Below are 26,923 nucleotides of genomic sequence, written 5' to 3'. Positions count from 1 at the left end.
CAGGCAGGGAAAAATCCTCCCAGAGGCAGGAACAGAGTCTCTCCACAAAAATAAAACTCCACAACAATATTTCTCTCCACTCTCTGAGACAATGCCTTTCAGACTGGTTGAGTACAAGACAGGAAACGCTTCCTTCCTCATTCTCAGGTGCCAGCCATGGGGCCTCATTTGGAGACTGGGGAAACTCCAAGTCCATGCTCCTCACTCTTCAAGACTAACTCAAAACTTCCACACTGATTTTCCGCTTTGCCTGCTTGTACTGATACAGATTGGGCTGACTGTAGGTGCTCATCAGGGATGATTGACCCCCTCCTACCTCCTAGGACTTAAGGTAAGGGCCTCTAGTGGAGACCTAGGTGGTCTCTTCACATAGATGCAAAAAGTGTAAGAATATAACCCCTCATGACTGGAGTAAATATGTGAAAATATAGAAGTTCTCCAGTAAGAATGTTCAAGAAAGGCTTTATTTTTAAGGAAATACTTGTCATCTATCCCTGAAACCTCAAGATATAAATGAGGCAATTTTTAAACTAACTGCAGGACTGCAAGCTTAATTTTGCTTTGAACTGTTGGTGGCCACGAAAAACAGACTAGGTACAATGTATCTCTATACACTTGCACCTGCTTTGAAGCACAAGCAAATGTACCTATGGAAAGCATACACAAGGCTTTCAAAATGAAAAGCCCACATGTCCTTTCCCTCCCTGACCTGCCTCTGCCTCAACCAGGCCCCTTTTTTGCTAGTGAGCAAAAGTATCCGTGCACGGATACCTTTACCCACAGACGGGGGTGGGGTAATGTTCAGTGAGGCCTGTTACATGTGTAAACTGCTGTTTATCTATGTAAAAATCTTTCCAAATTGCGCTCTCTTTTTGTGGCACAATGACATTATTAGGCAGAAGAAGAAGAGGTGGGTAACAGACAGCCTTAATACAACTTATTATTTTTTCCGTATGATTTTGGTCTCTGAAGAAGATATTAAACAAATGAATTCCTTTCCCAGCAAAATCGAATAAATTGTGTGTCACATGGGCCTTGAGTATCACCTTTGATATGATTACAAACTGTTGGTCTGTAAATAGTAACCAATACCTAATTATTCATACATTGTCTCCTTATAGGGAACAGAAGATGCTCAACTCTCACCACCAGGATGCCAGTCATGACATGTCCATGGCGGTAAAGTTCGGCTGCCACACTGGTGGTCGGATCACTGAATGATCCCAATCCAGAAGAATAAGAAGTTGTTAAAATTGCAGAACAATGTGTGTGTGTATGACGAATGCACAAATTTAATGTGGTAAATTTGTGGAAATGTACGCACATGTACCACTATGAGTATTTAATATTTTGTTGCATTTACGCAAACTCATAAAATTGGGGGTAATTTCAAAAGGATTTACATATTTACAATTGAGTTTTACATGTTTAAATGCAGTTTGCGTGTGTAAGTGGCTTTTGAAAATTGGCTATAATTTATGCCATGAATGTCAATGGGCTTTACATGCATAAGTGCACTTTAAGTGTGTAAATGGGCTTTTGAAAACTTCAATGATAATACATTTAAACATGTACCTTCTTTGAAATTTACCTCCTAAACAGGTAAATTTTCAAAAGTTATTATGTAAATGTAACATACTGTCGTAGCAATTTTCACAAGCCATTTAACTTGGGTAAATTGCATTTACACACGTAAAACCCAGTTTTAAATGTGTAAATGATTTTGAAAAATCAGGTCCTTCATGCATATGTGTTGTGGAGCGTGGATTCTTGGGCCAAGGGGAAGTTGGTACCACCTGTGGGGAGAAGCCCCAGAGGTCTCCATTGTTGGCAGGTGAGACTAATGAGAACCTGAGACCCTGTTGACGCTTCACCACTTCCAGCCCACGTTGCTCTCAGGTTGAACCCTGGGTACCAGGGCTGGCTGGATTTACATGGGGCCTCAGGAGACAGAGTCTGGGTTTAGGTGTAGCTTTTAGCAGGCAAGGATGAGCGGAAAGCAGGAGCTGGCAAGGCAAGGTAGATGACGTGGCTGGAGATCGAGTGTAAGCTGAGGTCTTGGCTGGCAGCGTTGTCTCAGAGGTCAGATACAAACAGGGGTCCTGGCAGGCGGCGTATCTCGGAGATCAGGTACAAGCAGAGGTCTTGGCAGGCAGTGTATCTCGGAGGTCAGGTACAAGCAGAGGTCTTGGCAGGCAGCGTATCTCGGAGGTCAGGTACAAGCAGAGGTCTGGCAGGTAGAAGCAAGAACACAGGAACGGGACTATCAGGAACACAAGCAGGAGCCGAGTAGCCAAGGCGAGGGCTTGCAGGAAGGCCTTGCCTTAAATAGTCCCGGGTCAAGAGGGAGGGGCCCTAGCACCTCCCATAGCGATTCCCTTAAATGATTGTCAGAGGCCACACGCCGGCGCGCGCCTAGGAGCACGGAGCACCCCGCGGGATCAGGCACCACTGCATCCAGCAGCAGCGATCGGAGGCCTGGCATAGGCCCCACATGGAGGGAGCTCGCAGCCGGGAAGGAGTAGGCAGCGTCGGAGGCCTGGCGGGGTTCTGCGTGGAAGGTGCACGCAGTCGGGAAGGAGCTACAATGTCAGAGACCTGGTGGAGGCCCTGTGGGAAGGAGCGCATGGCCGGGAAAGAGCAGCTGCGCCAGAGGCCCGGCAGGAGCCTGGAGCGGAGAGAGCAATGGCAACCACAAGTGCCCCATGGCCACAAGACATCTGGGGCTAGCAAGCAGCGGGCAGCCGCAGAGGTAGGAGGTGGAGGGAGCAGGCTGCGGGCCTACAGTGGCTGGTTCCCATAACAATATGTATACATGAGCCCATATATGCATGTGTGCTGGCTTGCATGCATTTTTTGAACTTACAATTTAAAAAGCTGTGTCAAAATATTTTTCAATTGAACTCCTTATCTAACATGATTTGTTTCATGGTAATAAAATAAATAAAATTTCAATTTAGTATAAGTTGCATCATGGAAAATATACTCCTGATGTTTTTGCTCTGGCAATGTAATGTTGGAACAAAGATTTGAGATTGAGGATTTCTGCTCAGGTACATTTCTTTGAGGGTATTAGTAAAAGGTCTATTGATTCATAGTTTCAAGAAATGCAATTTAAGCTTTTGCACTGTAGGTATTCGACCAAGACATATAAATGGGCAGGGCTGAATCAGATATGTGTACCAAATGTAAGATGAAGGGGGATCTTTAACACATAATTGTTTGCTTTGTCCAAGACTCTGTGATTTTGGAAAGCAGTCTTGGCCACTATGAAAAAAAGATCACTTTGGCTAAGCCTCCATATCAGGTTCAGTGGGAGCATTGAGTGGAGAAGATCATTTTGCTGGTGGCTGAAGAGGATCGGTAAGTACTGCTTTGAGAAATTTTAGGACTTAAAACGTTTTGGGGAGAGATGAAATAGCGGGTCATATTCTTTACTGCATGGGTGTCTGATATAAAAAGCAAGTCAAAGGTAGTAAATAGTTTAAAGTTTGTGTCTGTCTGATATAAAAGCAAGCAAAGGTAGTTAATAGTTTAGAGTGTGTGTTATACCTAAGTCAAAAGGTTGAAAAAGATCAGTACTCACTTTGAAAAGGTTTTAGAGTAGTGTGATTGAATTTGAGTAGGTGCCAACATTTGTTAAATAGAAAAAATAGCAGTGAGGCTAATGAACTGAAGTGTAAATCAGTAAAGGTATTGTGAAGTACTAACTTGCCTTTGAAGCACAAAATATATTTCAGGGGAAGAGCTCAGTAATGCTCAATTCAGTGGGAGCATTGAGAGAAGATCATCTCGTGGCTGAAGAGGATTGGTAAGTATTGCTTTGGGAAATTTTAGGACTTAAAAAGATTGAGGGAGAGGTGAAATAGTGGAGTATATTCTTTAGTGTGTGCCTGATATAAAAAGCAAGACAAAGGTAGTTAATTCTAATGTCTGTCTTTCCTTCCACCTATCCCTAATTCATCCTTTAATTTATAGGCAAGAGACATGTTCACATTAATAATCAATTAGGCTATCTAAAACACAGGATTACTGCAGCTCTTATCAGGAGTTTAATTATCCCCTTGCAGGTCACTACCAGATTAATAGTGAATACAGCAATAAATTTAAAGGACTCTAATTTACGCATTTCTAATCCCTTAGCAACCTAAATTTAACTAAGAACTCAACAAAATTAAGATGAAGGCAACAATCCAGCAGCAAAAGGGGGGGGGGGCCTTCCAATGTTTTGCATTGAGTGTTACATGTCTGATATTTACCTGCCACGTGACAGGATGTATATGTGCACCTGGTGCAAAGAGCTCCTGGCTCTCAGAGAATGAGTCTGATCTCCAGAGACTAGAGTAGAAGACCTGGAGGAACAGAGGCAGAGAAAGAGAGGTATACAGAGGAGACCTTCAGGGACATAGGTAGCCAAGTCCCAACTCCAGTCTAGCAGCCCTGGGCTGCCTTAGAGAAGGAAGGTCTCCTGGTTGGAAAGCATCACTCTGGTGTAGCAAGAAATAATCCTGTAGCAAGGTGATGCGTTGTCCTCTCGCACTGAAGATGAATCTCCCAGGGCTACTGCCCAGAAGGGAAGGGTGAGGTCGGCCATCATAGCTGGTGATTACATTATTAGGAATGTAGATACCTGGGTGGTGTTGCGTTGGAGGTAGACCCTTGGCCTGGTGCAGGATTGGTACAGCCCTCTGGTCGGAACCAGAGAGTGCCTGCCACCAGGAGGCGGAGCACACAAGGAGACAGAGGCTAGCTGGAACTTCACTAATAGCAATCCGGGGTTTCCGCAGGTTGGGCTCTTGGGTACCCCGACCACCTGGGCTTAGGTGGGCCTCAGAGGGTCTCCCGGAGAGGTAGCGGAGAAGTGAGCCCACCACAAGCAAAGGTACGCGGCTGAGGAAAGGATGAACTAGACCTGAGCACGTATCACTGGAAACCTCTGGAAGGAAACAGGAAAAGGAAGCCCTCTGGGCGAGATAGGCAGCGCCTATAGGTCTAGTTTGAGGTAGGCCATGGGCAGCGCCTGAGCAGGCTGGTCTGGTGGTCACAGGAGAAGCGAATAGAGTATCCGAGTGAAACGCAAGGGTCAAAGTCAGGGTATCCGTCCGAGGGTGGTCAGCCAAAGCAAGGGTCAGTTCCGAGATCAGTCCGAGCATAATCAATAGGCAAGCAGAGGTCAGTTCCAGGTGGCGGTCAACGTGGTCAGGCAAGCAAAGGTCAGTTCCAGGCAGCAGTCAAACACAGTCAAAGGCAAGCAGTGGTCAGTTTCAGGCAGCGGTCAGACATGGTCAAGCAAGCAGAGGTCAGTTCCAGGCAGCGGTCAATCGTGGTCAGGCAAGCAGGGGTCATTACTGTGAATCAGTCCGAGAAGGTACTACCAGAGGAGGAACGTGGAGCAGGAATCAGGACAGGCACTGGAACACAGAGGACCATGGGAACACAGGAGCACTGGAACAACACAGGGACACAAGAATGCAGGATGGCAACTAGGTACACCGGAGGTGTCGACCTGTTTGCCAAGGTGAGGTTCTGGGGACAGGGCCTCACTTTAAGTAGGAAGTTCAAATGTTGTCATCCGGGCATGCCGCAGAAGGAGTGCCCGTCGCGGACCTTTTAAAGGGCCATGGGATCCGCACGCTTGCACCTAGGGGCATAGTCCCGGCATGGGAGGATGCCAAGGCCCTGCACAAGGCTTGCAGGGCGGCCTGGGAAGTCGAAGGCTTGGAGGAGGTGGAGGACGCTGACACGGAGCGCCGAGGACGGCAGTGGCTGGCTGTAGCAGCGGGAGACGCTGGGCTGGGGCCTGTCGGAGCGCGGACCAGGTAAACAGGGCCGTCAGTGGTGGGGTTTGCGGACGGAATGCACAACAGGTGGTTGGTAGATGCGAGGATTGCCTGGTAACTTGCCTGCCTAGTACAAAAATGGCAGACCTGAGGCGTGACATAGATAGGATTTTAGACAGTGCTGGGGAGGAGAAAGCATGCCACCATTTCAAGCCAGATAAAGCTCCTTCTAGTATAGATTTCTTTGCTTCGGTGGTTACTGAAGAGGATGGGGATACCCTTTCCAGAGAAGATTTCACGGGTAATGATTCAGATGGACTGAACTACATCACGGTGAACCTAGAAGATGTGGTAGGCCTATACACCCCATGGTTCTGAAGGAGCTCAAAAATGAAATTTCAGATCTATTAGTAAAAATTTGTAACCTATCATTAAAATCATCTATTGTACCTGAAGAATGGATGGTGGCTAATGTAACCCCAATATTTAAAAAGGGCTCCAGAGGCGATCCGGGAAACTACAGACCAGTTAGCCTGACTTCAGTGCCAGGAAAAATAGTGGAAAGTGTTCTAAATATCAAAATCACAGAACATATAGAAAGACATGGTTTAATGGAACAAAGTCAGCATGGCTTTACCCAAGGCAAGTCTTGCCTCACAAATCTGCTTCACTTTTTTGAAGGGGTTAATAAACATATAGATAAAGGTGAACTGGTAGATGTAGGGTATTTGGATTTTCAGAAGGCATTTGACAAAATTCCTCATGAGAGGCTTCTAGGAAAAGTAAAAAGTCATGGGATAGATGGCGATGTCCATTCGTGGATTACAAACTGGCTAAAAGACAGGAAACAGAGAGTAGGATTAAATGGACAATTTTCTCAGTGGAGGGGAGTGAGCAGTGGAGTGCCTTAAGGATCTGTACTGGGACCCATGTTTGTCAATATATTTATAAATGATCTGGAAAGGAATACAATGAGTGAGGTAATCAAATTTGCAGATAATACAAAATTATTCAGAGTAGTTAAATCACAAGCGAATTGTGATAAATTGCAGGAAGACCTTGTGAGACTGGAAAATTGGGCATCCAAATGGCAGGGTGATGTATATAGGGAAAAATAACCCTCTAAGTTTAATTACACAATGTTAGGTTCCATATTAGGAACTACCACCCAAGAAAGAGATCTAGGCATCATAGTGGATAACACATTGAAATTGTCGGTTCAATGTGCTTCGGCAGTCAAAAAAGCAAACAGAATGTTGGGAATTATTAGAAAGGGAATGGTGAATAAAACGGAAAATGTCATAATGCCTCTGTATCGCTCCATGGTGAGATCGCACCTTGAATACTATGTACAATTCTGGTCGCTGCATCTCAAAAAAGATATAGTTGTGATGGAGAAGGTACAGAGAAGGGCGACCAAAATGATAAAGGGAATGGAACATCTTCCCTATGAGGAAAGACTAAAGAGGTTAGAACTGTTCAGCTTGGAGAAGAGATGGCTGAGAGGTTATATGATAGAGGTGTTTAAATCATGAGAGTCTAGAACAGGTAAATGTAAATCTGTTATTTACTCTTTCGGATAATAGAAGGACTAGGGGGCACTCCTTGAAGTTAGCATGTGGCACTTTTAAAACTAATCGGAGAAAGTTCTTTCACTCAATGCACAATTAAAGTCTGGAATTTGTTGCCAGGGGATGTGGTTAGTGCAGTTAGTGTAGCTGGATTTAAAAAAGGATTGGATAAGTTCTGGGAGAAGAAGTCCATTACCTGCTATTAATTAAACTGACTTAGAAAATAGCCACTGCTATTACTAGCATCAGTAGCATGGGATATACTTATTTTTTGGGTATTTGCCAGGTTCTTATGACCTGGATTGGCCACTGTTGGAAACAAGATGCTGGGCTTGATGGACCCTTGCTCTGGCCCAGTATGGCATGTTCTTATGTTCTTATGCTATGGGCCGTATAAAATTCATTCTGCCATTGCTGCTGGGGACCGGATGAAATTCAACCAAGGGCTGCATCTGGCCCTCGGGCCATAGTTTGTGGACCCCTGATCTAAGGTTAGCAAAATAATTTATTTGGCTAACTTCAAATATTGGAATTAGCAGAATAAGTTATTTGGCTAACTCAACTCTACTCTGGAATGTCCCTGAAATGCCTTCCATTGATCTGGCTAAATTTTATCTGGATAAGTGGTCCCAATATTCCAAAGTTAGCATTTATCTGGATAACATTTACCTGGTTAAATGCCTTTAAATATCAATCGCACCGTTTTTAAAGTCCACCTTTCCAAATTTGTTTTCAAAGTGGGGAATACCACCACAAAACAAAATATGAAATCAAATAAAACATAAAATAATAAAATATATATATTTGTAGTATTGCTGGTCCAAGCCTATGGAATAAACTGCCTGAGGAGCTTAGAGCTGAAAACAACATGTTTTGTTTTACGTAACAATTTAAAACTCATCTGTTTGCCATGACTTTTGCTGAAAGACAACACTGACTGCAGTCTAGGATCCTCTAAGTTTAATTATACAGCCATCTTATGTTACACTCTCCAGCTGCGGAGGCCCGCAGCCGGTTCCACCTACACCTCCCCAACACCGCGCCAAATTTCTGGCCGCGGCTGGCAGTCCCTCCTCTTCGGCTCCGTCCGTCGCCAACGCCGCCGGGACCTCCTCTGGTGAGGAGCTAGTCCCCCCTAGCCCAGATCCTCTGCCCCTCCACACCTTTGGAAAAGTCATTGGTAGTCAGGACACCCCTCTGACCTGAGCCCAGTTGACGCCATTTTCCAATATGGCTCCAACTAGCCTTTGCCCCTATAATGTGGTAGGAACAAAAGCCAGTCGGCACCATTTTCCAAAATGTCACCAATTAGGCCCAGGGCTATGAGGTGCTCCAGGCCCTTCACTGACCACCAATGACTTTTTTTTTAAGATGGGGGTGTCAGAAGGTCTGGGGTGAGGGCACTAGCCCACTATGGTAATTTTTGGGGGACAGGAGACCCTACTAGGGTTTCTATTTGTAGCGGGTAGCTTTTGGGGGTGGGGATTAAAGAGGGGTGTTGTATAAGACCAAGGGGAGCTGGATTTAGTGGAAAGGGGTTTGGGCAGGGGGCATGGCATTGCTGCACGATGAAGTTTATCTTTCATTAAACATTATTTTGTGGAGCCACCTCAAATGGTGGGCCCAGGGTGAGCAGAGGGGTCTAGTACACTTTTGGGGGACCCCATAGCCCTTTAATTCTAGCGTGGGAGCATCGAGACCCGCGTTAAGGCCCCAGTGCTCCCACGCTAGAATAACATTGTCAGAGAAGGTACAGCTATAATAATGTAGTTGAAAAACTTTCTAAGTTAGCCATGTTATTTTATTAACCTAAAACTGAATATGCGATTTTATACATGCAAAGGAGCTAATTGCAAAAGGTGTGGATTTTAGTTGAAAAAATGTGCAATATTTTCTTTATTTGGTTATATTGTGCAATATACAGTGTTTATTGCTTGATCACTGTTTAACATGCATTATAGTCCTAACGTGGCTTAGTAAGTGACACAGATAGTTTGCGTGGTTACACCTGAGGGAAGAATATGCTATTGTGTTAACTATTTTCTTGCAAAAATAAAAAAAACCCTTACAAAATTATTTGTATCATAGAAGTTTCAAATCACTGGGTTAAAGATGCTAGACATCAAAAAATATTTTGCAGGTAGAAAATATTTGTTCAAATAAAAGTGAACGACTCTCCTAAAAGTAAGACACAATGGAGCTCTGCAGACTCTATGTTAAATGATCCCCATTGTTCTTGAGATACCATCTTTCCACACCCAACCCAGACTGAATAAAAGAAGGAGTTACTAAGGTTATTGCAATGGCTTCTCTCAGTAGTATGAGCATAATCTCTATATTTTCTGCGTGAATTTTGTTGACAGGATGGATTCCCTTACCATAAGTTCCCAGGTGATAAAAAGACACAACTTCCTCCTCCTCATATTTCTCTGAAAGTCCTGAATGTTCTCAATATATCCTGTTTACATAACAGTTTAAAGAATTGCTTAAATTCTAAACATTTGCTCAAATTTAATGCCCAGAAATGTTTATTCTAACTTTGGACATTAGAGAATATTATCACTGCACATTGACACAGCAGTTTTTATTTCTCTCCTGAAAACTTGTTAGGAAAACCAAGTTGCTTACCTTTAACAGGTGTTCTTTGTAAATATCACAATAATCAGCCTCACAAGTTTGTAATGTCATTTGATGGTGTCAAACATGGAAAGCCTAGAAGCCTTTTTTTGAGCATGCAAAGAAGTTCCCACATGAGCCCCCCTTAGTCTTATATAAAAGTTTATGTTCCAACGCCAAGGGCAGGTGAAAGAGCATGTGTGGCTGATTAGCCTATTAAGCAACTGAGGGGGTCATTTATCAAAATGCGCTAAGGCGTTTTTGCATGCGTTAAGGGCTTATTGCATGCGAGAAGCCCCATTAACGCATGCGATAGCACCATATCGTATGATGCGATGCAAATTTGAAAGAGGAGGGGTTAGGGGCGTGGAGTGCGCTGGGTTTGCCAGTCTGCGTAATGCTATCGCACAGACTTAATGCTGATTTTAACTACACCTTTTTGAATAGTGTTATGCCGGTGATAGCTTGTGTTACCGGGCGGTAAGGTTTTATTGCATTTGGTGATGTCTCCTGAAAGGCCTGTTTGAGTAGATTTAAAGCTCCCAGGAGAGAGAGAGAGAGCCTAGCCATAGTGTCCTTTCCCTAGATAGGTATTCGTATCCCTATGGTAGGCCCACCTAGTAACTCAAGGTGAGGTGTACGTATTAGTGTAGGGGGTTAGGGGCCACTTTGACATTCAATGTTAGACGTACGAACAGAACAGTGGTCTCTCGTGAACATTTGATGACCCTCGGAGTGAGGACACTCACCCAAAGATGAGATTTGGGCAATATTCTCTCAACCTTGCTTGATTTTGAGGGTCATCAAATGTTCACGAGAGACCACAGTCTCCAGTGCCAAGGGTCAGCTGGTCCCGTCTTCTGCGCTGCCTCGCCAGATGACGAGAGAACCTACGGATCCTCCGAAAGGTATACCATCCTCCCGTCGGCCAAGGGTTCACAAGCCTGAGCATAACAGATTGCCAAGTCCATGGACCCGGCAGAGGCATCCGCCCGCCAGGCCATTCCGGGAATGGCCCAGCGCCTAGTGGACCAGCAGAAAACCCTGGACGCCCTGGTCTCCTCCGTGCAGAGCTTAAACCAGCGTTTTGATGTGTTGGGTCCCATGAATCCTACGCTGCCTTCCCCGCCTATGGCTTCTGGGGGGTCGGCTGGTAGTCCGCCTGCCCACACCGCCACGGTTCTCCAGGGAACCTCGGGCCTGCAGGGGTTTTATGAACCAGTGCAACATGCACTTCCGCCTGCAGGCCGCTCTGTTTCCAGATGATGCCACCAAGACCACCTTTATCCTGGCTCTTCTTGAAGGGAAGGCCCTAGAATGGGCTTCCCCTCTGTGGGAACAGGACGATCCCGTCCTAAGGAACCTCAGGGAGTTTTGGGAGTTATTCCGGATAAACTTCAGGGATCCGACCCAAGACGTTTCGGCAGGCCCGAGACTACTGCAGTTACGTCAAGGCTCGAGGACATTGGCGGAATACGCCATCGACTTTCGGGCCCTCTCCTCGGAGCTTCATCTGTATGTTAATGAGAAACAAGATGACTGGGCTAGCCTGCTACCCTGGGCTGCATTTGCGCTAAATTCCCATATCTCCGCAGCTACGGGATCCTCCCCGTTTCAGATAGTGTATGGAAACAGCCACACCCGCCACTGCCTGTTCCCATCACGGTTGCGTCTCCGACAGCTCAACTCTCAGCCGATGAGTTGCATCGTCTCTGGATATCCACGCAACGCGCCCTGATCAGGGCTGGCCAGGCAGCTAAGAGATATGCTGACAAGCACAGAAGGCCGTACCCGCCTCTCAAGCCGGGCCAGAAGGTTTGGTTGAGCACGCAGTTCATCCGCTTGAAGCTGCCATCATCGCGACTGGCCCCGCGATTCATCGGACCGTTTTCCATCATCCAGCGGATAGGTGCTGTCTTGTATCAACTTCATCTCCCTCCGTCTCTCAAGATTCACAACACGTTCCACGTCTCCCTACTGAAGCCTCTGGTATTATCATGGCCTTCCAGCATGCCTCTGACCCCGCAACCTGTTGCCTCTGAGGATGACCTCACCTATCAAGTCCGAGACATCCTAGATGTGAGGAAACACAGGAAGAAATGGGAGTACCTGATAGCGTGGGGAGGCTTCGGCCCCGAGGAAAACTCCTGGGAACCACTGGCTAATATCCTGGACTGGAATTTGCTGGAGCAGTTCCACAAGGACCATCCAGCTAAACCCAGGCCTCCGGGGAGACGCCCTAAAGAGGGGGGTACTGTTGTGTTCTGTGGCCATGGCCCCCCCCACGACCGCGGCCCCCTACCTTGTCTGCGGCGTTCCCTCGCCGCGGGAGCCCCAGGGGAGGGCTCTGATTCGGGCCGTCGCTCCCGGTGCTGCTTGCTGCAGGGGGAGCCGTCCTGCTCCCCCCTTCGCGGTGTCCAGCGGCATCTCTCCTCCACGGGGGAAAATCTAAGATGGCTGCCGCCATCCTTAGGCGCGAGGCTGTGCCTCCTCTTCAGATTTAAAGGGACCTAATCCCTTTAATTGGCTTCACCTGTTCCTGATCAGCCTAGGCAGGGGAAGTATATAAGGAAGTTCCCTCCGCTCATCCAGTGACTTGGCAACGTCCTCCAGAGCTGTCTAGTCTGCTTGCTTCGGTGAGTTCCTTGAGCTTTGGATCCTGTTCCTGTTTCATCTTGGTGTTCCCGGTTCCTGACTTCGGATTGGCTTACAGTGATTCTCTGGTGTACGACTTCGGACTGGCAAGTGGTGATCCTTCGGTGTGTGGCCTCGGACTGGTGAGCGACGACCCTCTGGCTCTCGAACTAGGACTCCTAGATTATCGTCTTCAAGGGCCCACCTAAGTCCCAGCGGCCCGGGTCCCTACAGGCTCCTCCCGGGGGGACCGCGGGCTTCCAGGGCGAAGCTCCAGTCAGCCCTTGCACTGTCACCCTGACCTCTCAAAGGTCCGCCTAAGTCCCAGCGGCCGGGTCCCTACGGGCTCCTCCTGGGGGGACCACAGACTTCCATTGGTGAAGACACAGGATCTCTTCTCGTCTCTTCATCCACCTCTGCAGTCGCCTCAGTCTCCAGTGCCAAGGGTCAGCTGGTCCCGTCTTCTGCGCTGCCTCGCCACCCGACGAGAGAACCTACGGATCCTCCGAAAGGTATGCCATCCTCCCGTCAGCCAAGGGTTCACAAGCCTGAGCATAACAGTAAGGACTAGTTCCTCAACTTCTTGGTCTTTTTCAGCATGGATTCAACTATAAAAGTTTAGTGTGGTATTTGGGTCTAGTTGGATCCTGGAGCCTCTTGGGCATGATACTTCATGTCTACCTTCATTGATACAGGAAGGATAGTGAATAGGGTCTCCCATTTCCATTTTTGATCACTTGCAGGAGCTGGTGGATCGACATTGTCATCAGCACTTTAGCAGCACTGAGGTATTTAAGGAAACCTGTTAAAAAATAAAAATTTGTAACAATCTCCTTAGACCCCATTCCCCAGATGCCTCGCCCATTGAAAAAAATGTCCTTTCCCCACAACTGGGGTCATCCTGGCCATTTTTAAAAATGGTGCCAGTGGGGCAGGAGCAAGTGGACCACTAGACCTCCAGGATTTCAAGTAAACATTGGGATGGGGGCCAGGGGCATGACTTCTTAACTAGAGGATTGGACCTAAGAGGACTTTTTAATGATTATTTTGGCGTTTATATTATTTTGTTATTATATTTATATTTTTCATCTGCTTAGAATGGTATATCTAATATAAATGGAATATAAAAGCTATTAAATAAATAAAATAAATACTAAGTTTTCTTTATTTAATGGGTCAAGGTACAGGATGATTTGGGAGTGGCTTCCCACTAGACCCCCAGGGATTTTTGGAACACATTACTGGGGTTGCTTTTCTGGGGCTATGCGGCTCCTTTAAATTCCAGCCCCAGGAGCAGAGGAACACATTAGCTTTCTGATGCTCCCAGAGGAAAGTTAACTACATTTCTTAAGATATAGTTAACTTTCAGCAAATAGCGCAGCTTTAACACAAGCCTTGTTATTCAATTAGCACAGCAATGAGCTGCTTTGCAAGTGATGCAGCTCATTATCATACTGCACGGGGTTATTGGCTAGGAAATAATGCATGGAAATTACACATTCCATGTGTTATTTATTTCCAGGCTAATTATTTTTTTTTTAATGTGGTAAATGCTGTTTACTGTGTATTAACCCGTTAATGCAGCTTAGGAAATAGGCCCCAGTGTGAGAAAAACGGACACTACAAAATCAAACAAACTTCTTGCAACAGAAGGAAAGGCTGAATAAAGCTGCCAAAGAGTTAACAAAATTAAAACATTATGGGGCAGCAGTATCGACGATGAAAAATAAAAAGACCTAAAACTGCTGAAAAAAAGAAGAATGACAGAGGAGGCCCATGAAGCAGAAAAAAACTAATTTTGCTGAGAACTAGATGGATGATCAATGAGCAGATGTGTGATGGCAGCAGCTTTGTGGGAACTTCCACACATGCTTAAAAAGACCTTCTAGAGACATCTGATGACATTGATTACACATGAGGCTGATCATCCTGCTTGTCGATGGAGAAGGCTGATTAGCTTCCCATTAGTTTTCTTTCACTCCTTCACTTGGGAATATCAGTTTCTCATTAATAACGCTGACGTCCAAGGCTGATACCTGAGAGTACGCTGGTTTCCTGTGAATTACCTGAAAGGAGCTCAACGTGAGCTGAACGAAGAGTCGGATGTGCATTGAATGTCCGTTTATCTGATCATCAGTGATAAATGTGAACGCAAACTCATGGATTCCCAGCAAGGGTATCAAGAACAGTGTGGAACGCGCCAGTCTGAGAGAAGAAAAAATGAGATACAAGATCGTTCCATCATTAAACAAGTAATTTCTCCAGTATTTAATGAAGAGGCCACAGCAGCAGTTTCTCTAATTACTCAAATATTAAAGTCTGTTGCAGCATATAATTAAGGGACTATTTACAGAAGTACCCACATTGCTGTAAAGGCCATGAATACTTTTACCCGTGGGATTTGCACTAATTCTCAATGAGTAAGTATGAGCATATTTTCCATTTTAAAACTGCCCTGGGAAAAGCACCCACAAAGATTTGCAACTGCTTTTTCTGCAGGTACTTTCGTCCCTTGAAAATATGCTTGGCTCTGAAAATGTAACCTATGCATGTGATTTCCCTTCTGCCAAATATATTCTGTGGCCTACAGAGAAAATATCAAAAAGCTTGTGGTACATAACATTCCATTGACCTTTTCTTATCTCCTATGACTGAATCCTGTATAAAAACACAACCAACTAATCTAGTAGTTGCAAAGTTTAAAGCTGTAATTATGCAAGACAGGAAAGCCATTATCAAAAATTAAGAAAACACAAAAATCCGCATTTGACTATATTACATAAAATTTACAAATGAGCTGATTAGAAAAATCTCACAACATTTAAAAAGTTACAAACATGCTTTTTACTTTAACGAAGATAGTACAGGATGTGTTTTTAAAACATTATGTAATTTGGCTGAAAGCATGAGTTATCAAATTTTCATATATGTTTTTTAGTGTTATTTATTATAATTTTCATGTTAATAAGCATGTAGTGTGTAGAATCTTGTTGCAACAAACTTTACAGAAAATTCTATATCTTCTTGTTGTGTTGCGTCCATCGGTCCTCGACGGCTTCGCCCCGTTTGCCTCACCTTATTCACGGCTCCTCCTGCTTACCTGGGCAAGATGGCTACCGTGTGTCTACAAGCCGACCTCTCTGGCATCCCCGGAACGGCTATGGTGCAGCCTCCCGCCATTGCTCCTCCCAGGTACCTACTAGGGTGCGCGCTCGCAACCCACATCTTTGTACCACCCTTGGCGCGAACCTCGAGGGCGTTCCCTCATACTGACATCATGCCATCCGGGTATATTACCTTCACTCATTTGCTAGCTCTCCGAGTTAGCAAGGACTCAAATCCATTCTTGTCTACGCTACTCTGCCGTTTCCGTGCTGCCGCAGGAAGCTCTCTCTCTCTCTCTCTGCCCTTCGGGGTATATGCTAACCTGGGTACCTGCTCCTCGGGGGCCCTCTGCTTTATTTCAGGTGCCTTACAGGGAACAGGTACTCACTCCTCGAGGGCCTGCTCTCCCTGCCTCAGTGCCTGTACCTTCTACATCTGACCTGGTGGAATCGCATATCTACAGCAAACACCTAGTGAGTACTCTAACTCTCAGCCTATCTCATCCACAGTATCTCCTAGCTGGGAGACCTGCTGCAGAACCTCATGACGTCATCAAGGAGAGAAGGGCTCCCTCTGCCAAGGTCCCTGAGACTGCAACTATGAAACTGCCTCACTACTGCCACCTCTGGTGGTTCACTTCAAGCTGTGCAATAAAAGAACTCTTGTGTTTGTATAGTACGAGTTTAGCCTAGTGCTGTGGCTCCTCATGGGGCTCCTCCCCGTGGGTGTGGTCACCTCCACAGCACCCAAGGATCCACAAACACACATAATTACAACAGCTTGTAATGTTTAAGACATTAATAAAGGACTAATTTTTATTAGGAAAATATTTTCCATACTGAAAACAAATAATTCATAGAGAATGCTTATAATGATATATGTTTCAACCAAGTCAATAACATTTGATACATGATACATGTTATTAATTAAGTCAATAATTTTTCACTTGAATGATAGACCCATACAAAGGAATTAATAAATGCAAAATATTGTTACATGCGACTATGCATTCACTTTATCATATCACACTTCATAGCGAATTGCTCTGAGGCCACAAAATATATTTAGTGGAAGTGAACGCAAATTTTTCAGAAGCTTTTCCAATGTACAAATATAATGTCCACATGGTAACACGTGGTTTTCATTTTTTCCTAGTTCCTTTCTTTTCAGAGCTTAACTTTACCTTCAACAAATATCACTGACATTTTTCTTAGACTAAACCTTTTAATTGCTTAGTTAAATGGCCGAGGATTCAAATATATTCAAGTTTTTTACTTGCTTCAGACTGCCAGCGACCAGCTCATTGGGTCCGCCCGTGTAGGTGGGCTGAGTAGGGCGCCCTGAGAGACAGTGCCAATGTCCTTCCGCCAAAGTTCCTGTCTCGTCCAATGCCGTTACCCAGCGGCAGGTCCAAAAGGGCTTGGAACAGTCGGAGGACCGTTCATCAATCAACATTGCGTTGTTGGTTAAGAACATAAGAACATAAGAAAATGCCATACTGGGTCAGACCAAGGGTCCATCAAGCCCAGCATCCTGTTTCCAACAGTGGCCAATCCAGGCCATAAGAACCTGGCAAGTACCCAAAAACTAAGTCTATTCCATGTAACCATTGCTAATGGCAGTGGCTATTCTCTAAGTGAACTTAATAGCAGGTAATGGACTTCTCCTCCAAGAACTTATCCAATCCTTTTTTAAACACAGCTATACTAACTGCACGAACCACATTCTCTGGCAACAAATTCCAGAGTTTAATTGTGCGTTGAGTAAAAAAGAACTTTCTCCGATTAGTTTTAAATGTGCCCCATGCTAACTTCATGGAGTGTCCCCTAGTCTTTCTACTATCCGAAAGAGTAAATAACTGATTCACATCTACCCGTTCTAGACCTCTCATGATTTTAAACACCTCTATCATATCCCCCCTCAGTTGTCTCTTCTCCAGGCTGAAAAGTCCTAACCTCTTTAGTCTTTCCTCATAGGGGAGTTGTTCCATTCCCCTTATCATTTTGGTAGCCCTTCTCTGTACCTTCTCCATCGCAATTATATCTTTTTTGAGATGCGGCGACCAGAATTGTACACAGTATTCAAGGTGCGGTCTCACCATGGAGCGATACAGAGGCATTATGACATTTTCCGTTTTATTCATCATTCCTTTTCTAATTTCCCAACATTCTGTTTGCTTTTTTGACTGCCGCAGCACACTGAACCGACGATTTCAATGTGTTATCCACTATGACACCTACAGTCTAACTTTAGTTAGTCAGCCTGAGTGACTCACAGCTCCCTTGATTAACAAATGTTGTTCCCTATTCAAACCTAATCACACTACCTCAACACCTTTCTAAGGTGAGTAACTGAGCTGAACTATTCAACTTTTTTACTTTGGTATATACTGCTCCTAGCTTATTTCTAGCTTCTGGCTACTTTTTTGTGGGGTTTGTTTTTTTTTAAAAAGTCAATGTCAATGTCCCAAGCAAAAACTTACTGATTCCTTTCAGCCACCAGCAAGGTGATCCTCTCCTCTCAGTTTTTCCACTGGAATGTGGGTTACTGAGCTCTTTCCTTCTAATTTATAATGTGCTTCTAAAGTAAATTAGTGCAAAACAATCCCTTAAGAGATGTACACTTCAGTTAGATTTCCTGAGTGACCTTTCAGTTAGATTTCCTGCGTGACCTTTCAGTTAGATTTCCTGAGTGACTCACTGCTGTGCTGATTAACAAAGAATAGCACCTATTCACAAAACACACAATCTTCACACTTAGTTAGTCAGCCTGAGTGACTCACAGCTCCCTTGATTAACAAATGTTGTTCCCTATTCAAACCTAATCACACTACCTCAACACCTTTCCAAGGTGAGTAACTGAGCTGAACTATTCAACTTTTTTACTTTGGTATATACTGCTCCTAGCTTATTTCTAGCTTCTGGCTACTTTTTTGTGGGGGGGGGGGTGTTTTTTTTTGTTTTTCAATACAATGCACTCAGTTATTATTAAATAAAACACTTAGCTCTTTAAAAGTCTGGAGGACACTTTAATAGTCAGGCAGACTTTTAAAAAATAAACACACTACCTACTGCTACCTTATTGACTGACTAAAAATACAAACAGTCTAACTTGTGTATTCACTGCCTGACTATTAAAGGCACAAACACACAAACACACTAAATAATATTCCCAAATAGTTAACTTTGCCCCAATACTTTTAAAAAAGTCAATGTCAATGTCCCAAGCAAAAACTTACTGATTCCTTTCAGCCACCAGCAAGGTGATCCTCTCCTCTCAGTGTTTGTTGTCTTGGGCGCGCAGGTCCGGCTGGGGGTCAGACCTTGTTTTCTGTTCCTTGCTTCAGCTATGCCTTGTCTGGTTCTCCATGTCGCACCAGCTCACCTCCCACGGTGTGGCTTGGAGCTCCTCCCTGAGTCTCGCCGTGGCCCAAGAGCTCACCACACCTGCTTTAGAGGCGACCGCGCTCCTCACGTTCGTAACAGAATCCGAGGGTCCCCAAGCCCTCGGTTCGTAACAGCAGCCGGAGGATGCGCTCGCAACACGAGGTACCAACAATGGGTACTTACTGGTTGCAGGCCTACAAGCAAATTTTCAAAAGGAAACTCCCTGTGCATTCCTTGCTATCCAGGCCCTTTGCCTAATCTTTGGAAGCATGGATTAATATAACCCCAGCACCTGCAGAGGGGAAGGACAATTTTCAGTTCCTAATTTTACCCTGACTAATAGATAAATAGTAAGGATCTCGGTCTTGAAGTAGCTGCTGTTGAAACAGGAGCTGCTTAGATTGGATCTTTGCATTGATTAAAAAACTGGGGTCTGCTGAACTTGCTTAAATAAACTTTGTTTTTCTGCTGGAAAGTTTTCCTAAATGATTGTGCCTTTTCGAAGTTTCTTTCTTTCTGCTTGGGAATTTACTGGACTGATTTGAGCTTTTGAAGTTTATTTCTGTTTAAGCATGTGCTACTATAGAGATGTGCATTCATTGACATTTGTGTGTCCATTCATTTAATTTGTTTAATCGCTGAGGGGCAGATTTTCAAAGCCCTATGCGCACCAGGCCTATTTTCAAAAGGCCCAGCGGCGTACGTAAAGCCCCGGGACACGCGTATGCCCCAGGGCTTTTCTGAATGGGCGGGCAGGGGGTGGGGCTGGGGCAGGACGAGGGCATGGCAGACAGTCCGGGGGCATGGCTGGGCAGTCTGGGGGTGGTCCGTGAGGCGTGGCCGAGGACTCCGGCACAGCAGCCGGAGGATCGCGCGCCGGCACAGAATTCGGCCGGCGCGCGCAAGTTACGCCTGCTTTTGGCAGGCATGACTTCAAAAACAAAGGTATGGGGGGGGGGGGGTGTTTCAGGCTGGGGGGCGGGACAGGTAGGGGAAGGGAGGGGAAGGTGAGGAGGGAACTGGGAAAGCCAGCTGGTCTCACTGAGGGCTCGGCGCGCACAAGGTGCACTAGTATGCACCCCCTTGCGCACGCTGACCCCTGATTTTATAACATGTGCGTGGCAGCGCGCATGTTATAAAATCGGGTGTACATTAGTGCGGGCCGGGCAGCACACACAAATGTACCTCACGCACGTAACTTTTAAAATCTGCCCCCAAGTGCGTATATAACGAATGAACAATGTGTGCACATAACAAATGGTGTGCGCATATGTCTATTGTGCGCCCACATAGGCGCAGGCGCACACCATTCATTGTGAGTCCATTCGTCTATTCATTAAATATGTGCTTAGCCGCAAAATTAATCAAACGAATGGACGCACAAATGTACATTCCTATGTGCTAGAGCTGTTTCCTTCTTTGCAATTGAATAAGAGATAATTTGTTTGAACTGCAATGTGACTCAAGAAAGGTCTTGTCTGGAAAAACTGTTGGAATAGCAGATAATAACAAGGATAAAACAAGTTCAAGCACAAAACAAATGTTTGTTTTGGTTTGGTTCATTTGTTAAACTGAAATAAATATTTTAAAACACCCAAAGCAAAAAACCCTGAAATGGATCCCACCGGAGCACTCACTGCCACTTCCTGGGGCCTCCTTGGGTTCCTCCAACCCCACCCTTTCATCCTCGTCAATAAGATGGGGCCTTGGCTTATCCAGCTGGGCAAAGTCAAACCCAGCCAGGGCTTCCCTGTGCCCTGCCGAACTCCTCTTCTACCCCACCCGAAATCAGTCAATGCTGGGGACCTCTCCAGCTTCCAGATACCTCTTTCATGGAGATATCCTGGTAGGAAAAAAATTCAGGCGCAATCCCCAGCAACTCCTGCTCTGCCACAGCTCTTTAAAAATGGTGCATAACCCTGAGAGCCATGCCAGAGTGATGTCAAAATGTTGCTTGTTTCAGGGTCTTTCAGCAACATTTTCTTCTACAGTCATACAAATATTTTTTAAAAATTGCGAGAGGCAGGAGAGAGTGTTGATTACTCTTGCCCTTTTTTTCTACCAGAACCCCCATGGAAGGTCTAAGTGCAGGCCAGGAAGGTCTCCAGTCTCAGGTGATTTCTGCATGGGGGGGGAGAAGGGGCACAGCTGGATTTGGCTCAGCCTGATTGGTTAAGCCCGTGTTCCATCTTATTGACAAGGGTGGAGCATTGTAGAAGTCTGGGGAGGCCCCGGATAGGCTTGTATCAGCCCAGTCAGGTAGACCCCAGCCTCACTGAATTCTAAAAACTGCACTATCGCTGCACTATCGCTGCTGAAACAGAGGATAGTGCAGTTTCTGGAGTCCAATGGATTACATGATCCAAGACAGCATGGTTTTTCCAGAGGTAGGTCTTCTCAGACAAATCTGATCATTTTCTTTGACTGGGGAGTTGGATCTGGGGTAGCACTAGATGTTCTCAGCTTGTTTTTATTCTGTTTATTGCTATGTACATTTTTTGTAATTTATTTTGTATTTTTATTAGAACATTTGATCTTGTTTCTGTTAGTTTGTTTTACATGTTTTTATTATGTATGTTTTTAGGAAATATGCCTTGAATTGTAAAATTGTGTGGAATATAAACATGTTCTAAAGCATATGGGGACAGACTTAAAGATCAACATATATACCCTTGAGGAAAGGCAAGATTGGGGAAATATGATACAGACATTTAAATACATTGAAGGTTTCCATGCACAGGAGGCAGGCATTTTTCTAAGGAAAGGAGGCTCTAGAATGAGGAGTCATGGGATGAGAGTGAAAAAGAGTAGATTCAGGAGCGAGTGAGTTATAACATCAGGGGTCAGCTCACGCAAAGGGGTGCACAATTGTGCACCTTGCGCGCGCCGAGCCACACTGCCTTCCTCCGTTCCCTCCCAGGCCGCTCCGAAATCAGAATTTCCCTTCCCCCTAACCTAAACTTCCCACCCCTAGCCCTACTCTAACCCCCCCCAAATTTTTATCTTACCTTTTTGTGCCTGCCTGGAGGCAGGCGCAGGCTGCACGCGCCGGCAGCCTGACAGCACGCAATCCTCTGACACAGCGGCAAATGGCTGCTGTGCCTCTGGCCCCACCCACGCTCCGCCCCCAGACCGTCCCTTTGGTAAAGCCCCGGGACATACACCTGTCCCAGGGCTTTACGCGCGTCACCGGGCTTTTCTAAAATAGGCCTGGTGCGCATAAGGCCTTTTAAAAATCAGGCCCAGTGGATCTCTGGGAGAGTGGTAGGGATTGTAAAGATGAATTGTTATTGTGGCTGCATAGTCTTTTTCTGCCATTGTTTCTATGTTCTATATTTAAAGGCTGTGTTTTGTTTGTTTTTTTCTTAGAAAAAGTACATTGTATTAATACTCCTGGGGGAATTCTGTGCAAAAAAATTTAAAATTCTGCGCACAAAAACTTAAAATTCTGCAAACTTTATATTGCTCAAAATAACACAATTTACATGACAGTCTTTAAGTAATCTAATAAAATTTACTCAATACTGGCTCACTTCCTCAAATTTATATTCAAACAAAGTTCAGAAAAACGAGGAAAACTACAAACAGGCAGATTGAATGGTTTCCTAAGTGTTACTGTTAATATACAATCAGCCTGTTTGCAGTTTTCCTCAAGTTTTTCTGAACTTTGTTTGAGTCTAAGTAATTACATTTTAAATTAATACAGAAAAAAGTTAAATTATTTTGAGCAGAATTTCCCTAGAAATTCACTGTAAGAATGTCCTTTCCACTCGCTCCCCTATTCTCCTGGCCACTTTGACCTCTCAGGCCCCAACTCCTCCACCTGCCAGTATCTCTCCCCTCCACCTCTAGGCTCAACCCCTTCCACTCTATTGCCAATCCCAGAGTTTGACCCTGTTCTCAGTACTGCACCTCGCACAGGCTTCCTTTGTCCCTCTCTCTCTCACACACATGCTCCCTCTATCTAATACACATACACACCCCCTCATACAGGCTCCCTCACTCTCTCTCGCACACACACACACACACACACACACACACACACACACACACCCTCATACAGGGCCTTCTCTCTTGTATACACACCCACACAAGCTCCCTTTCTCTTTCACACATACATCCTCACACAGGCTACCTATGTCTGTTTCTCATGCACCCCTTCACACAGGCTCTGTCTCACACATACACAATCCCTTCACACAGACTAGCACCCTCACATGTACACAATCCCTTTTTCCTACACACGAGCTCCCAATCTCTCACACACATACACACTCCTTCACAATCTCTTCATATAGGCTCCCTCTCTCTGAAACCCAACCTCAAGCACCTCCCATGCTCTCTCTCATACCATCCTGCTCTCTCTCACCCTCCCCTCATATAGGCTCCCTCTCTGAAACCCACACTCAAGCATCCCCCCACCCCCTCTTACCTCCCATGCTCTCTCACAACTCCTGCTCTCTTACTCTCCCCCACACCACTCCCCTCATATAGGCTCCCTCTCTGAAACCCACACTCAAGCATCCCCCCCAACCGCACCCTTACCTCCCATGCTCTCTCTCACAACCTCCCCTCTCTCACACACACATTCTCTCTCACTGGAATCCCCCCACCCCCCTTACCTCCCATGCTCGCTTTCTCACCCTCCCCTCCCCCACACCCCTCCCCTCTCACACACACATTCTCTTTCACGGCATGCCGCAAACGGCGCGCAGCCCGCGTATGCCGTTCGCGGCACACGGGGGCCTTCCATCTTCGCCGCGAGCAGAGCACGCTTCTTTCACGGCACAAGGGGGTCTTCCATTTTCGCCGTGATCGGCGCACCCGGGCCTTCATCTTTACCGCGAATGGAGCACATCCCGCGGCACACACGGGTTGCGCTCCGTTCACGGCATGCCGGGGTCTCCTGTGTATTTTCTGCACATAATTTGGCAATTCTGTGCAGAAAATGTAAATTCTGCGCAGGGGGGGAATTCTGCCCTACCGGATTAGTATTTGCTAATAGCATGCACTATTTCCCAAAACAAAAACATCTAAAAATGTTCAGGTTTTTCAAAGGGGGTGCATTCATTTTGAGAAATCAAATCTGAAATGCAAATGGGCCATTTTGGTTCAGATTACCTATTCATGTGAAACTAATGCACATCCTTAGTGGTGGGTGATCCTGGATGCTTGGATGCTCCAATCACTGATTTATATTCTTATTGTTGGACAAAGAACCCCCTTTGATCAAGGGTAATATAAGCTAACTAACTATAAAATAAACATTATTTATTTATTTATAGATATTTTTTATATATCGTCATTTGGGGGTACCATCACAATGGTTTACATAATTAATAGAAATACAATAAAATAATAATAAAAGTATAAAATCTAAAATATTCAAAGAGTACAAAATTGAATGAGAGATTAAGTAATAAATAAATATACAATTAAAATAAAGTAAAATCAAATCGATCTCATAAAAATTCTATAAAAATAAGAAATTAAAAAAGAAAACAATAAAGGAAATGAATTGCTGGATCTTATATCAATCATGGTCTTGATAAGCTTTGCCAAATAGCCAGGTCTTTAGGTCTTTTTTAAATGTTTTTATATTCTTCTCTATTTCTTACTCAGTGCATAGATTCTTCTGTTTCATGCCTATAATGAAGTTTTTCTGATCTAAATGTATGTATATTAGCCTTAAATATTTTTAAAAAATAAAACAAAAGGATATTCCTTAATTAAAACTTCCTATCAAAAGGCATATTCTGAATCTTTAATTACCTTCCAAAAAGCTTAACCTTCATCCTACCAACTGGGGTCCAATTGGTTTCTACCACACCACCTAATTTAAATACAGAATCGCACGCACAGGCAAGTGGCCTGTGCATGCGCCGGGAGAGCAGGCGTTCGTCCGCTCTCCTGCGGACTTTACTGAATCGGCCCGTGTGTGAGGTAAGCAGCACATCACTGGTTTTAAGCTAAGAGGGATCACTTTGGGTCTGCTCTGAAAAATGTATTAGCTTAATTGCAGCAAAATATATTTATGTTTATTTTTCAAACTCCTCTGAATTACAATTTTTAGAAAAATTTTTAAACTTTATAAGAATACTTTTTACTTTTAGGGATGCAGCAACCATCATGTCAGAAAACACCCTGCTAATAAGGTTTTTCCATAGCAGACAGCTTTAAGAGCAGACCCTGTTCTATGCAATTACAGTATGCATAAAATACATATTGTTTTACTATGTAAACACTCAATTTAGGCTTTTCAGCTTTTAAAACTTCCCACCCAAGGAATCCTCAGAAGTTACAAAGCTTAAAAATATTTGCCAAGAGAAGAGCAAATTATAAACATGTGAAGAGAAATAGCCTTTGCTCTCCCTGATCCCTAGCTACAGAGCACATCTTGTAAACCTGACTACATATCAGATTTCTTCAAAGAGATATAGCCCATGTGAATGAAATGTAACTGGTTGGTTCATTTAAAAGCTTTAGAAAACCAAACACATAAATTGCTTTGGAGAGTACAGGCTCAGAGTAAATAGGCCCCTAAATAAATAATGCTAAAACAGAATAGGTACATGAAGGAGGAAGATGAGAGTCTCAAACAGCCTGCTTGCCAATTGGTCCACGTCCCTGAATATACACATAATTATAAAATAAAATGCTGGAATGCAGTTTCCCCAAACTAACTTTAGAGTGTACATTATATGCAGGGAGATCTTCCTTTCTTGCTGGAGTATTTGCACACAGCATTTCTCCAGGGCATGAAAGGGTGAAAATATGAACATATTTTTGGCTGACAGGGATATCCTGCAAAGCTTGCTCCTTTATGTGCTCTCATTTTTCAAATGCGTTTGTAAAGTTTATGATGTGACCATGTAATGAACTTACAAGCCTGAAAGAATATGTTTTGCTTAGAATGATGAAAGGTTATACAGACTTACTTAGATATATGATTTCTGCAAACCATTTTTATCCCTCGGCTTATAGACTTATAGGCTTATAACTCCCTCCAACTGAAAAGAAGATCACACTGAAAAGCAGGGTGCTAAAAACTCTGGCTGGTACTGCACCGTGCAGCTTCCTGCTTATGACGCAATATGGTCGCAGAATGCCCTACCTGTATTTGTAGTCAGTGAAATGCATTTGCTGGGCTCTGAGTTTGGCAAGCAACAGCCTTAAAATGTTTAGGAATAGTATGAAATTGACCTGTAAAAAAAAATGAGTTTAGTTACAAATACTACTGTAAACTGATATTTCTGGTATGCAGTAGTTTTGAACGCAGATGTGTAGTACTATAAGAAACTTAAGTAGTGGCTGCCTTGGTAAGTGATGTGCACTGCCCTGTAAAAGATCTCTAGTTCAGTCCCTGGGTTGGGTCTTCTGCTCCCTGGATCATTCAGAGCTGGTGATGCTGCAGAAGCAGAGTTCACAGCTTTTGCACTCATCAAACGCTAGAAGAATCAAGCTGGTTGGTACTGTAAATCAGAACACTTGCGCTAGAGACAGTATGCAAGGTATGCCCACACAGCTTTAGTTTATTAATCAGAGGGGAACCCTGATCAGTACCAACACCACAACCCCTGAATAGATTCTTGGTATCTCCAGGTGTCTTTTTTTCCAATGATGCCAGCACTGCCAACTGGAGCCCATAAACAGCAATACAATAAATCAACACAGAAAAATAATGTTATACACAAAGTACTTGACTCACCATCAGTCACTAGGCAGAAAAAAATTTGCCATCTGATATTGGACACATCTGAGGATTTCTGCTTTGGCCTTTCATAAATTATTAGCAAAACTACCTGTCATTGCTCAGGTTTTCTGGTGCATA

At 44.6% G+C, this 26,923-nt stretch overlaps 1 protein-coding gene across 1 annotated transcript in view; it reads right to left on the bottom strand.

Annotated features, from left to right (window-relative positions):
* GLP2R (glucagon like peptide 2 receptor) overlaps positions 1-26,923 on the bottom strand; it is a 226,302-nt gene that overhangs the window by 6,770 nt on the left and 192,609 nt on the right. Inside the window, exons 10-11 of the mRNA XM_029600258.1 lie at positions 26,207-26,295; positions 14,668-14,806 (exon numbers count right to left, since the gene is read on the bottom strand). Coding sequence (XP_029456118.1) covers positions 14,668-14,806; positions 26,207-26,295 — 228 coding nt within the window. The remainder of the gene's footprint in view (positions 1-14,667; positions 14,807-26,206; positions 26,296-26,923) is intronic.

This window comes from Rhinatrema bivittatum, chromosome 4 (genome assembly GCF_901001135.1).
Source record: "Rhinatrema bivittatum chromosome 4, aRhiBiv1.1, whole genome shotgun sequence".
NCBI lineage: Eukaryota > Metazoa > Chordata > Amphibia > Gymnophiona > Rhinatrematidae > Rhinatrema > Rhinatrema bivittatum.
This window is presented reverse-complemented; position numbering and strand designations above follow the sequence as displayed.